Source organism: Cetorhinus maximus, chromosome 5 (assembly GCF_964194155.1).
Source record: "Cetorhinus maximus chromosome 5, sCetMax3.hap1.1, whole genome shotgun sequence".
Taxonomy (NCBI): domain Eukaryota; kingdom Metazoa; phylum Chordata; class Chondrichthyes; order Lamniformes; family Cetorhinidae; genus Cetorhinus; species Cetorhinus maximus.
Genome location: NC_135883.1, coordinates 61,843,691 through 61,858,753, shown reverse-complemented (window position 1 = coordinate 61,858,753; position 15,063 = coordinate 61,843,691). Strand labels below are relative to the sequence as shown.

The 15,063-nt window shown below is 40.4% G+C and overlaps 1 protein-coding gene across 1 annotated transcript in view; it reads right to left on the bottom strand.

Annotated features, from left to right (window-relative positions):
- Nucleotides 1-15,063, bottom strand: part of LOC144680673 (CUB and sushi domain-containing protein 1-like) — a 2,611,816-nt gene that overhangs the window by 573,750 nt on the left and 2,023,003 nt on the right. Inside the window, exons 18-19 of the mRNA XM_078541910.1 lie at nucleotides 5,463-5,651; nucleotides 309-425 (exon numbers count right to left, since the gene is read on the bottom strand). Of these exons, the coding sequence (XP_078398036.1) occupies nucleotides 309-425; nucleotides 5,463-5,651 (306 nt within the window). The remainder of the gene's footprint in view (nucleotides 1-308; nucleotides 426-5,462; nucleotides 5,652-15,063) is intronic.

Sequence of the window (15,063 nt, the reverse complement as noted above, 5' to 3'; positions counted from 1 at the left end):
AATGGGCAGCATTTAATGCCCATTCCTAGTTACCCTGAGAAGGCAGTGGTGGGCCTTCTTCTTGAACCACGAAGTAACAGATTGATCCATATGAATGACTTGCTAAGCCATTTCAGAGGTTAGCGTCAACCACTGTGTGTGGGTTCGAATTGCAGATAAGCCTGAGTAAGGGCAGTAGATTTTCTTCATGGGATTAATGGGTCAAACATTTCAAGCAGTTTTTACAGTTACAGTTTTTAACCAGTTTTATTAGCAATGTCTTCTCAGCAGAGGCAGAAACGACAGTGAAGAAAAGCAGTTGGACTTACCTTTTCCATGTGATACTTCAATTATCCAAGTACAATTTAAGGAATTAGGGTAAAAATCAGGAAACCCAGGAGATAGAATAGTTCCACTTGTGCCATGAACGTAGCCACCACAGAAAGCTAAAGAAAAAGAAACTTGTTTTTGTATCATGATAAAAGAAACAGCTCTCTTGCTCAACCCCTGAGCACTTGGCAGAAAATAAGTAATGGTTTGTAAGCTTAGTATGAAAAACGCAGAGGATCTGTTTCTTTATATATAGAAGTGTAAAGAAATGATTATATTACTATGCAACATTAGAAAAATGTATGAACAGCAAAAAAAGGACAATTCAAAATATGTTCCAAATGAATTGAAATATGATGTTAGAATGAATTTATTTTTTTATAATGAACTTTTCTCTGTCATAACTACATTTTACTCTATCAGAGATATTACTAGCTGACACTTTGAAAATTGAAGAAGGCAGCACATTTCTGTCTTCTTAAACAGCTCACCTTGAAGTTATTGTGATCTAAATAATCATTCAAAATAAGTTCAATGTTAACTACTCTGTATTATAACTTCTGTCTGATTTTAAGTTAACGTTAGCAAAGATTGCACAATGCCAAGTCTTTCTCTTGGATCTGAACTAGAATGAATGCTTTTAAAACTTTTAGTCAAGAGGCACAATTAATATGCAGGTAGTTTAAGTGCTTTAGACATAGAGGAATTGGTTTCTTCTGGCTTATTACGATCCAATGGAAATTGAAGATTACTGTTAAGATTTTCAATGTAAGCAGTCAGTTCACTGTAGTAATTGTATTAAATTCAGTTATAGTTAGTTATTGCAGTTTTGGCATTTTTTACTATTGAATTTCACTGCATTGCTTTATTTAATACTTCAACCTGAAGGAACTATATTGTTGAATACCTATGATGTTTGAACAGCTTCAGAGGCCACAACCTATTTCAAATTAAAATTTCTATTTCTTTAAAAATTTGAGAAAGGTCGAGTTAACATTGTGGGGTAAATTTTGCTGAGCAGTACTCCCAGCAGGGAACAATACTTGAAGGGAACATGAACCAAAGAGATTGCTGTAACACTGTAAAATCAATCTCTGATCTGAGCTCCCTTTGAGCATAGTTCCCCACTAGGAACAATTTATCACAAAATGTATTCTTCTTAGAAATAGTCACATCACTTTTTTAACAGCACTGTCAGGAGAACATTTATGGATCACATAGCAGCACAGGCTAAAGCAAAAATGCATGGTTAAGAATCATATGTACAAATAATTGTGCTACAAAAAATACTGGCATTAATTTTCCTCTTCGTGAAATGGGCATAGACTTTTGCATTGGTGCAGCAAATAGGCAAACATGAAGTGTGGAAAGTCAGTGTGCAACCCTCCAAACCTGATTCCGCACAAGCACAAGGAAAATGACCAACCCCAAAGTCTTACTCATCTCTATTGCGCCGTGTCATAAGACATCAATAAACTTGGAAAACGAGCATGCAATTGGTAAAATCATTTCAATAAAGATAAGTGTGACATGGTACATTTTTTATGAAGAATAAAGAGGTTATACACTGCTTAGAAAATAACATTCTGAATGGGATAGAGAAGAAATGGGATGAAGGAGTACAGAGGTCCAGAACATTAAAAGTAGCAACACAGTTTATCATGGCCATAAAAAGCTAACTAAGTACTGGGGTTTCTTTTTAGAGAAATGTCATTGAAAAACATGGAAATTATGATAAACGTATTTAGCTTGGGCTACACCACACTTGGAAGTCTGTGCATAGTTCTGGTCTTCAAATTATAAAAAGGATATAGAGGTACTGAAGAAGGTGCAGAAAAGATTTACTAGATTAATGCCAGAACTGAGAGGTTATACTTATCAGGAAAGATTGAATGGTCTGAAGGACTTTTCTCTGGAAAGGAGAAGACTGAGAGGTGGCCTGGTGGAGGTCTTCATGTTTATGAACGGGTTTGATAAGATAGACCTGGAGAGGATGTTTCCAATTGTGGAGGAGTCAGAACTAGAACCATAAATATAAGACAGCCACTAATAAATCCAATAGGGAATTCAGAAGGGACCTCTGTCCAAGAGAATGATTAAAATATAAACTCGATACCACATGGAGCAGTTGAGAGAAATAACACAGATAAATTTAAGGGAAAGCTAGATGAACATGAGGGAGAAAAGAATAGAAGATGCGCTGACAGGGTGAGATGAAGAGGGGTAGGAGGAGGCTGAGATTGAGCATATATGCTGGAATGGGCTGACTGGCCTGTGTCTGGGCTTCCATTTATACCTTCTATTGCATTCTATATAATAATAAACCAGTCAACATTAGCTATGGCTAACCTTTAGATGATGTAATGGATAAAATTAATTTCCACCTAAAAAGACAGGGGTTAATTAAGGGCAGTGAGCATGAACTTCTAAAAGTGTCTGGGCTCTCAGCCAAGCATACATAATGAGGTTTGGCTGAGAGCCCAGACAACCATTATGCTTGTTGAAACAGCTGTGCCCCAGAGAAAACATTGTTTGATTGACAACTCGGGCTCTCTGATCTCTTTTGTCAATTTCACAAAGTTTTTTTTACACAATGTTAAGTGGTTTCAAGGGTTTGTGATTTTTGCTATTGCTACATTACATGGTATGGATGACTAACACTTTTACTAGTTTGTAGTGAAATGACTTTTTTCCCACATAGGAGAAAGTTATGCATTAATTACTTTTTAAGAGTTTTTTTAAAGCATCCTATTGCCAACATAGGGCTCATTGGTTATATACAGTGTCTAGTGGGACAATGGGCATGGAAGTGTCATAGCTTTGTATGGGGCCATCAGGGGTGGGTGGAAGGGCAAAGCTTTGAATAGGGGGCATGAAGGTGGGTCAAAGCTTGGCAGAGGGGGCATGAGGAGGATCTTTTCAACTTGCCTTTTAAAAGGTCCCCTCATGCACACTAGAGTTCACAACTCCTCTGAGGGGTCGTGAAACATGACTCTTTAAAAATCTGGCCCTAAAAGTGCACCATGTAAGTGCAGATGTTCAGAACATTTGTAAAATCAAACATAACAACGCAAAGTCACAACAGCTGCTCTGACTTCAGACAAAGCAGGAAGAGCAGATGGTTGCATCAATGATATAATTAATTTTGTATTACATAACCATTTGTTCTAAACCATTTGGTTTTTTCGAATGAAATGAGTTATTCAAATGCATTCAGTTTCTCTCAGTAAAAATATTTCAGATTTTTTTTGGATGCAATGATTAGGTTTTCAGGGAGTTTGCTCTTGATCGACTGCTGTGGACATCATAGTTCAATGATAAACCTTTGACACTGAGGCACCAACTCATGGATGCATGCTGAGTAATTTTGTTCTCCTCAGGGTGAAGATAATATGGATCAGGTTAGGCAAAGGTTAACGTTCTCAGAGCTAATCAAAAGGTCCAATCTTCCACTCTCTGCCTCATCCAAAATTCTGTTTTCCATATCCTAACTCACTACAAGTTCTGTTCTCTTATCATCCCTGTGCTCACTGACTTACATTGGCTCCTGGTATGACAAGTCCTCAATTTTAAAATTAACATCCTTGTTTTCAAATCCCTTCATGGCATTGCCATTCACTATCTCTGAACCCTCCTCCAGTCTACAACCCTTCGAGATCTCTGTACTTTTCCAATTTTGGCCTCTTGCACATCCCCTATTTTAATTACTTCATAAATGGCCACCATGTTTTTAGTTGCCTAGGCACTAAACTCAAGAATTCCCTCTCTACACCTCTCTGCCTCTCTACCTCCCTCTCCTCCTCTAAGACACTCCTTAAAATCTTTCTCTTTGACCAAGCTTTTGGTCATCTGTCCTAATATCTCCGTTTGCGTCTCAGTGTCAAAGTTTGTTTAACAATCTGCCTGGAATGTTTAACGACATTACAGGTGCTACATAAATGCACATTATTATTTCTGGTTTCATGAAGCACCTCTGTAGCAACTTGGCTTGAAATAAAATTATGTTAATTAAAAATGTTAATTAAAATGCTAGGCAAAGCAAATGAAACTTCCACAATGGTCTTGCACACTATTGCATTGTTTCAAAAAGAAGTTCCTTCCTGCTGAAAGAGCTGAATTTTTATTTAAGTTTTAATCATCAATTCAGTGATAATGAGGGTGCCAGTGTGAACCTATAGTTAGACACCAGCTTGCTGAATAAAACATGATCAGGATTCCTGATAACTATTCATTGGCCTATTGGAAGTAAGAGTTTATAGGCAGAAGCGATAATGTGTAAATTTACCCCTGATTCAAATAACCAGACTGTTCCCTGCCATTTCCTATCTAAGTAACAGATGAAGTATAATTTCTATTGATAGATATCAGAGGGCAGCTGTTGCCTGGAATCATGAACTGCCTTCAGTAGAAATGGAACAAAGAATTCATTTTTTAAATCCAAAGACTGAAGTTAGGTCATGGTTCAGCATAATAACAGTTACCAATATCCAATAACCTCTGAACAAGTGGAATACCACATTTAATGGCCTCATATTATACAGTCAATTTAATTTCTGACTATTAATTAATAATGTATTAAAAGAAATAATGAACAGGCTCAGTTTCTAGCTCCACTTAACTCTATGAAAACCTTAGCTCTAAATCTTCAGGCCCTGAAAATTATTTTGGTTCATCAAAGAAAATTCGCAGCTCAACTTTCAGCATTAATTTCAAAAACAAGATATTGTCGTTCATACTCCTTCTCAAATCTGTAGATAACCCAGTAATCAATCTGCTCGCTCTGATTTTCATTTTTTAAAATTTCTACTTTTCATTCTACCTATACTTGCTTTTCAGAAGTCTGTTCAATGTTAATTGTTTCATTAGAAAGAACTTTGATGAACAACTGCATTAAATTAAGGAGACGGTTTAAAAATATGAAGTGCCTTGTTCGCGAGTTATTAAGGCCGGAACTTTCCAGCACCACTCCCGTCGGGGCTGGCGAACCACTGAAATCTCCATTCACATCAGTGGGACTGAAAGATCCTGCTGGCGTGAGGGGCTGGGAAATTCTGACCTAAGTTTCTAATAGCCCAAATTCCCCTTTTATCTTATGAGGCAGGTACTTTTTTTAAATAAAAATATTTGTGTAGGTATGTACGATAGATACCTACCTTCACAGCTTGGTAAAGCATGGTTCCATTGACGATTATTTTCACATATTAGGGGCTCATTATCACTTAACGTGTAGCCTGGGCAACAACTGAAAGTCACAGTCGACCCAATAGAAAAGTTGTTTCCATGTCGTCGTCCATTTACAGGAATTCCTGGGTCTAAGCAAGAATCTAATTCCAAGGTAATACCTACAAAACAGTAATTAGAATGCTGTAAAATAATTGAATAAATCAAACATTAATTTATAGGCATTTATTACTTTTGAGTGCTACCCTATTCAAAACTAATATGTTTTCATGAGGTAACCACCTCTGAAATAATAACAGTGCATGAGCGTTAAAATATTATATTATATCAAGATACATTTTATATGCCAATTTTATTGACTGGTTTTGGTTTTGCATGCATGCTGTACACTGTGCAGTATGATGTGGGTGTGAAAGCACCTGAACAATATTTAGGCAACTGGAGATTATTCATCACAATGGAATAATTCTCTCACAATCCAGGGGCAGGGTCTTTAGTCCCATATGGGGCTAGCATGGAGGTGGACAGGCACAAAAATTCATTCCGCCCACCAGGGTGTCAGTTTGCCAACACCTCAACAGCCCAGGATGGGTGTGGCCATGGCAACCCACCATCAAGTGGCAGATAGCCAATTGAGCTAGTTAGTTAGTGGTCTATTGAGGCCTTGTGTCAGAGGTCGACTGGGGTTTCCAGTTGGCCTGCAGGCCTCCCAAGGGATTGGGGGCTAAGCCAGCTGCCTGGAGGCGGCAGACCCAGGTGGAGGAAAACATGTCAGGCAGGTTTTGAGGCCCTCTTTATCTGCCTGGCCACAGCTACAGGCTTCTTCTCCACAATGGTGCCCCGGCTGCTGATTTCATCTTACTCTAAAGTTTAAAAAGTTGGAGAGTGGGCACCTCAAAAAAAAGAAAGACCCTCTCTCTCCCTCTTATCTGAATTACAGGCTTCATCCGCTTCCAAGCTGGAGAGCCTCTATCTGACCCTCTGGCTTTGAGAGTTCACCCACTGTCCTTTGGATAGTGAGGCTGCCCTCTGGCCATTAATTGGTCAATTCAGGGAAAATCACTACCAGATGAATGTTTATCACAGTGACCCCCATTTGACCCCAACATCAGGGTCCCAGCCAAAGGGGGAAAATCCTGCCTCCAGGTGTACCAGCTATTTCAGTGTGACCAGGTAAAACATCAAAATGCAGAAAATCATGTATCTCTTTGTTATACTAACTGTTATGCTGATGAACCTACTTTAGCTCCTTCACACTGAGCCTTAAAGCAGAAAACATCCACGCATTCTAAGTGAACCCCAAGAACTTTCTGGAATTTTGAAGTGTGAATCTGCAGTGCCTGAATGCCGTTATACTGTGATGACATATGCTACAGTGATACTGGGGTTTCTTATAACTCTTGTGCTGATGCATGGATGCCTTTGCCCTTCTTTAAACCACCTTGAGAGCTTGTAGAAATTGGTACAGTGGTGTCTTAAATCTGGCTGTCCAAAACCTGGAGTTGTCCAAAAACTGGACATTTTTAGAATGTGCATTGCATCAATTTAAACTGACCAGAATAAAAAAAAGTTACGTGGACAAGTCAACTTGGCACTGCATTTCTGTGGTGCGGTGCTGACTAGTTATCCCCTTCGCTGCTTGTGCACCTCTGTGCCTGCGCTCTGAGCAACCCTTGACCCCACCCGACACAGCTTGACCCAAACCGCTCATGACCCAAACCATCCCACACAAAATCCGGCAAGATCTGAAATCCGACATGGCTTCAATCCCGAGGTTGCTGGATTTGAGACACTGTACCTGTATGTAGCAGGCAAAGGAAGTAAAACACAGTGGAAACAACTGACTCCAAATTTATCCCCTGAAAGTAGGTATTGATTCCATGAAAGAATGCTCTTTGATTTCATCTCTTTTTATTGTAACGTGAAAATTTGTGTATTTGGAAATGAGTACCCAGTTAAATTTTGACTATGATTAACTATTGCATGCATTAACTAACAAAATGGATAATCCAGGTCATGAACAACTCTCCTAATTGTCTCTGGTATTAAAGCTTCAGAGTAATCTTGCAGGAAATATAAAATCCTTCAAACCAAGATTTACTAATCTCACCACTGATTTTACAGGTTTACCATATTCCTGCTCTGTTCTATGCCCCCACCTAATCCCATTCTGCTGTGCTCTGTTTCTGGCACCAGCACATTCCATCACTAGCTCTAATCATTCTGAATCCCAGGGTGTCCTCGCCTGTATTCCTCAGCCATCTGCCTCTTCAATTTGCCTCACTGTTTGTAACCTATGATTGACTCGACTTAAATCCAAAACCTGGCAACGAAAGGAAAAATAATTTTCAAATTACATCAAAATGACAGTGCAGAAAAGGGCAGCTTTGCTCAACCAGTCCATGTTGATACTTATCCTTCACAAGCAACAGTTCTAATGTCATGTGCCTGCTCTCATCCCTTTATTCACTTTCTTCCAACCCCCTATCTAATCTATTCTGAACAATTAACATTGTCACTTCCTTTATCACGGCCTCCAATAATGCATTCCACAGCCTCACACAGCATCTGTATAATTAACTTCCTCTGACCTTTATCCTCAACCACTTGTACATAATCCCATATCTATGCCCCCTCAAACAGAGCAAACAGTTTGTCTCATTCCTATATAATTTGAAACAACCTGTATCAAATCATTCTGTAATCTTGTAGGCTATGGAGCCTGTAGAAAGAAGAAATGTGGTTTATAGCAGAGATTTGTGTAGGATATCAACCATGATGATATATACATATACATACATAAAATGCATAAGCTTCACTAAAAACTAGTCCATCATGTTTTGAGACACTGGGAGCAGGGCTGATGGGGAACAGCTTGTTTACTCAAAATTGTTGAACTGTGAGATGTTTTTTGAAAGTAATATTTTTTTCTCTTAACAAAGCTAGACTTTCTTATCAAGAAAGGACAAAAAGGGTAATTAAAAAGGCTTTTAAAAAGGCAAAAGTCCTGAAAAGCAGATGAGTGTCAGTTACTTTTGCTGAGACTTGAGCAAAACTAATCACTCGCCAACAAATGAAGAACTCAGGCTTCAGATCTGAAAGATTGCCCTGAGTCAACCTGAACTGAGTTTAGCTGATGAACTGCGGAAAGTGAGGATCCGTCCCCAAATTAGCTGATGGAGCTTAACTGAATAAAAGACAATGGGTCGTAGCTTCCGAGCTCCAGGGCAGTGTAACGGAGGGGTACAGCAAAGATGCGCTGGGGAAACCCCCACCTCCCTGGAGGTTCCCTGGAAAGGTTTGCAAGGCAATTGCCTTCCCTTGGGCAATTGCCCTGCACTGGGAACTGTTGTAGTATGTGCCTGCATGCCATTGTAACTTAAATATGTTCAGCAGAGCAAGGGTTGATGTTGGATTGGAGAATAGCACCGCCCACAGTATGATGTATAGAGTCACATGATAATGGACTGAGTGAGCACACTGGAGAGAACACTCTGGAAATAGCCTACCTGCATGGCAACAGCACAATGCATGACAATACCTAGGATCTGTAAATAGTTAAAGATTAACAATAAACAGTTCATGTTTAAATATACAAGTTTCAAGATCTCATCACTGAGACATCTAAAGAACCCAGAACAGAACATGATGGCAGTGGCAGGATCTCCTAAAAGATATCACATCAGCGGTGATATGAAAAATGGCATTTTAATGATTAACTCAGAACAGTATCCTAAGGTATGAAAAACTAAAAGCAGCTGAAGCCGGACTAGAGGCATGCACCTAAGAAGAAAAATGAAGAAACGGCTGCAGAAGCTTCACTTAAAAGTTGAGGAATCCACCAGAGTGAGTGGAAGTCCATTGCAAGATCCCAGGGTGGCGCAAAGTTTTAAAAAATGGTCAGATCACAAAGATGGGTGAGCAAAAAAATACCAAAAATTGCAAGACACTGAGTGACACTGAGTTAAGACACTTAGATAGATCATAAGATGGTAAGAAAAACTACAAAAATTGCAAGACCCTGAGTGATGCAGAGTCAAAGGACCTGGTTTGTTCACGAGATGGTGAGCAAAAATACAAACAACTATACTTACATTACAGAATAGGTGCCAGTTCCAGAGCTCAGTATATCCATAGAGAAACTGAAAGACAGCTGTATTACAAAAAAGTGAAAAAGGCAGGCAGAGTGGAGGACAAATTGCAGGGCACAGTAAAAAAAGAGAAAAGGCGCTGCAGAGTATTTTTTTTTAAATGCTGCTGTTTTGAAGATTTTTTTTTAAATGGCAAGCAGAGCAAATGGAAAGAAGTTAAAAAAGCACACCCACTGAAACGTTCAAAGGACCTGCAGAGTTAAAAAAAAACTAAAGAATTTCTCAGAAAAGAGTTGCTGAAGTTCTACAAGATTTGAAAAATTTGAAAGCAAAAAGCAGACACAATCGCCGGGAAGCCCACCAAAACCCGAAAGAGCATGGGAAACTCACAATAAAGAAAAGCGAGAAGTGCAGGTACCCTGAAAGGAAAAAAAAAGTTACTGCACTGACAGTCTTAAAGGGGAAATGGCATTTAAAGCTGTAACTACAAGAAGCGGCAATGATCATGGGCAGAAAATTAGAAGAGCCAGACACATTTTGGATAAGGAGAGGGCAACAAATGACCCAGACAGAGGGCCACTTCTGATAAAGCACCAAGAGCAACAAGAGACCCAGTGAGAGGGCAACTTCCAAGAAAGTGCTGAGGGCAACAAGAGACCCCAGAAAGGGCAACTCCCAATAAAGTGCCAAAGGCAACAAGAGACCCCAGAGGGAGGGTAACAAAGTACTCCAGAGCGAGGGAGCCAAAAAACCCCACAGCAAAGGAGACAGAAGGCTGCAGAGTGAGGGAGACAATATTCAAGTAAACCATAAGATGATTGACCATCATGCCAGTTCAATGAAATGCACAAGACAAAGAATTTAGTGCAGAAGAAAGAAATGGCTGAGAAGCAGCCGAAAGGCTCAAAAATAGTGTTTCTTGAAAATGCTGACAAAGCACCCAAACTGCTACAGCAGACGGCAGTGTGCAGATGGCTGTGAATGAAGGAAAGCTATCTGAGGTAACTCAAAAGAAGCAAAACATGCAAAAAGTAAATGAAGCTGTTCCATAGGAAAATGTTCACATCAGAGCTGAACTGGAAGATTTGAATCACAGGATTGAAGCTGAGTCAACGATGCACTGACACCCAGAGACAGTTGATAACAGGTCAACAAGAAAATAAACAGTTGAAAGAACAGTTGCTTATCCTTCAAGAGCAAATGCAAAAGGAGTGCGTGACCATTCAGCAACATGAAGAAATGCAGACTTAATGCAGTCTTCAACAGCAGAACAGAAGCACAGCACGATATTCTTGAAGAGACTCTGCTGAATTATAGGAAAACTCAAGATGAAACAAGCGAGCTAGGCAAAGAAAAGAAAAACCTGTTGATAGACCTTCACACGCTACAAGAGTCCCTCAGGTCAAAATTTATTCCTTTGGATCATTCCAAAGAGAAACATGATGAATTTAACATCACTGAACAAGCTGAAGAACCGGTTGGCAGAGAAGGCTCAGCAATGTTCAATATTTCAGGAGGAAACCAAAAGCTACAAGAAACAGACTAAGAACAAACTGTGAGTGGAAAATGAAGCCATCAATTGCACAATTACGAACTAAAACAAGTTAAGACTTCGCCAGAAACAGACCTGGCCAACTTGAATTCAAAATGAACGGCAAGGACAAAATTCTTTTTCTGTCTGCAACAGAAAAGATAGAAATAAGATCGGAAATTTAAATCCAACACTGAAGCACAAGGCACTAGAAGGAGAAAAAGCTGAGCTGAATGAAAGGATTCATAAGCTTGCAAAATGATCTGAAAATAAAACAGAAAACACATGTTTGGCTAAAATTGTGAAACAAGTAGAAATGAAGATTCTGTTTACAAAAAGTCCAAGTCCAGCAAGAACATGGCAGACACCACAGAAAAAGAAAATTCATGTCCACTCTAGGAATGAACAGAGTGCACATTCCCCTCGGGAGGAACAGGGCAAACCGACAATGTCCGAATAAAGCAGACGAGTTGATAGTAAAGAGAACCGCAACTCAAAGGAGTGCAAAAAGCAAATCAAGTGGAGATAGCCAAGTACCAGAAACACAGAGTACTACTATCATTCCTCCAAATTTGATAACCCAAGATGTGGAAGAGCTGTCAAGGCTCAAGACTGTCTGAATTTGTAAATTGAGAGGCTTGTGGTGGGGGCGAAGGGCTAGCAAGTAAAGATCGCCTTTACTCCATTGGAAGGAACATTTTCTTTGAAGAAATGGGGAAGTTGTAGTATGTGCCTGCATGCCATTGTAATGTAAAGGTGCTCGACAGAGCAAGGTTTAATGTGGGACTGGAGAATAGCACCACCCAAAGTATGGCGTATAGAAGCACATGGTAATGGACTGAGAAAACGGTCTAGAGAGAACACTCAGGAAGCAGCCTACCTGCATAGCAACAGCACCATGCATAACAATACCTGGGATCTGTAAATAGTTAAAGATTAACAATAAAAGGTTCATGTTTAAATATACAAGTCTCAAGATCTCATCACTGAGACATCTAAAGTACCCATGATACAACAGGAACCATCCAAAAATGTGACTTAAATTGCAAATCTCAGATAGTTCTGGCTGTGTTACATCAATAGTTACCGAGAAAAGTTAGAAGAAATAAAACCACTGGGTAACAATTGTACAGACCCTGACTGTTCCCAAGGAACAGCTCCAAACCCCCAGGGAACTCCCCGCTCCCATGGGACTCCATCCACTCCACAACAAGCCTTGCTGTGGGGACTCCCCACCCCAATGGGACTCACCCCCCACAGGATTCGCTCCCACGGGATAACCGCCCTGCCCATCAGGACTTCCTCCACCCCCCCGGGTCGACTCCTGACTTTCATTGCCATGCACCCCCGAAACCCGACCTGACTAGGCCAGGCCCCCACTTAAAGCCCACGCTGAACGACCTGCAACCCCCAATCATGGAAGCCCAACCTGCCCCACCCCCATGCCCTGATCCAACCCTTACCTGAGCCACAACCCAACCTGAGCCCCACCCCAAAATCTGCCCCACCCCCAAATCCTTCCCATTTACCTTATACCTACACCCGACCACCCCTTCAAGGCCCCATGTTACCGTCTCCTTGGCCTGTCAAGGACCTTTAAAACTGGCTGGACCTTTAAATTAGCTGGTTTATGGCAGCCAGTGCTGTAAAAAAGGAGACGTGACCTCCTTACTTCCGACTGAGCTCCCATCGATGGTGGGCCTCGGGGACACGCTGCACTACTCTGATCTCGCTAGCCCTGAGTTGGAAGGTAGGGTCAGATGGGATCAAAAAAAATTTTCCTAAGAAAGTAAGAGCGGAGTGGCAATCCGACTCAGAGTTAACTTTTTAATTTCGGTACTGCAGTCAATAGAGAGCAAGCTAATCTGGTGAACAGCTTAAGACTACAATCAATGTGGAACTGATCATTCATGGGCGATATAAGCTCTTGTAACTCCATATTTCTCTGTGTTCCATTGCTTGACTAACAAGTATATTGAATGTACTGCATTGCAAAAGAGTAGTAAAGATTTTTCATTGTTAACCGAAGCTGTTAAGTGTGATCTCCATTTCTGTAATTCTCAGGTCGGAACTCTGAAACCTGTTAGGACTAAGAAACGTTTTCCGACCCTCCACATTCCAATAATAAAAAGCAGAACGGGGAGACAGCTCACCCTAAGAGGGTAGCCACATGACAGGCTAGACTGCGGGAGTGTGAAGCTGGAAAACTCATTTGAAGTTGGAGTTTGTGCTGAACAGTTTGCACAAATTACAGAAACTGTCGCTTTCCTATAATGGATACAAGTGATGGTCTGGTCTTAAATGCAGAGATTAGAGCAGAAGCCTTTTTCTCAGAGATTTGAACTCTGCTGCTGACAGCATGAGTCACCAATCCCTTTTATTCTAATATAAAAGCAAAATACTGCGGATGCTGGAAATCTAGAACAAAAACAAAAATACCTGGAAAAACGTAGCAGGTCTGACAGCATGTGTGGAGAAAAGTTAGTTAACTGTGTTACCTTTTATTCTCCCCATTTCAACAACTCGATCCATGTCAAAGTAAATAAATCACTGCAACTTCCAGGAGTATTTGCTGTAAAGTTGTCAAATTTTAATCATATCATTCAACCCGATAACACCCACTTCCCCAGAAACCATCACGTAATTCTGGCAATTTGTTCTTCCACTCTGGTATAACGAGATCAAGCCCACCTCCGTGCACAGAAACACACAGGATGAGATGAGCAATGAGCCTCCGTGACAAGAGGCTCACCAGAGGAAAAAAAATCAAAGCAATATTAAATCAGGGAATTACAAATATATTTCAAATTTAGCCAAGTCCAAGAAAAAAATAGTTCAAAATGTGACCATGTTAAATAATATATGGCTGCGTGATGTGACCGAATAGTAATAATGTGCTTATTGGTGGTGCCTCTAACATGTCATATATATGAGGAAGGTTGGGAACATTAATCAATTCAATTGTTTCCAGAGTACATGCAAAATCTCAAATATTTGTGCATGCAAGTCCAATACTGCTGCTATATTTTATCATTTAAAATATCAATGCATTTACAATTAATAATCTAGTAACGTTTTCTTAAAATTCATTTTTACAGTATGTGGGCACAGCTGGCTAGACCAGCATTTATTGCTCATCCATAATTGCCCTTGAGAAAGTGGTAGTGAGCTGCTTTCTTGAACTGCTGCAGTCCAATTGTGTAGGTACACCCACAGTGCTGTTAGGGAGGGGGTTCCAGGATTTTGACCCAGCGACAGGGAAGGAATGGAGATATATTTCCAAGGCAGGATGCTGAGTGGGGAACTTCCAAGTGGTGGTGTTCCCATGTGTCTGCTGCCCTTGTCCTTCTAGGTGGTAGCAGTCGTAGGTTTGGAAGGTGCTGCTTAAGGAGCACTGGTGAGTTTCTGCAGTGCATCTTGTAGATTGTACACACTACTCGTCAGTGGTGTACGGAGAGAATGTTTGTGGAAGGGTACAGTAAGTAAAAGCAGATGAAGTGAAAGCAAAAGATTAAGGGGTAAATTCCTGAGCAGACACTTCCTCACTTGCAAGAAACACAGAAATTCACAAGCTCGCGATCCTTGATTTTCATTTAATATACACTTAAATATGTGCATTAGGTTAAAAATGTTTTTGCTGAACATCTAAATGGAAATTGGTTTGAAAATTGCAAGGCTCAAGTCTTTGGCAGAAAGTCAGCAATAATTTGCTTTTCCTCCAATTTTTTGTCTTGTCCAGCCCCATTCACAATGAAAAGTGGGGGTCCCTAGCTTTTCTGAGCACCATCAAATCTTTCACATCCATTTTAGCAGGCAGCTGGCACCTCCAACAATATAGCACCCCCTCAGTACTACACTTAAGCTGTGTGCTCAGGTCCTGGAGTGGGGCTTGAACCCACAACTATTTGAGTCAGGCTAGCACACCGCAAGCTGCTACTTGCTCATTTAAAC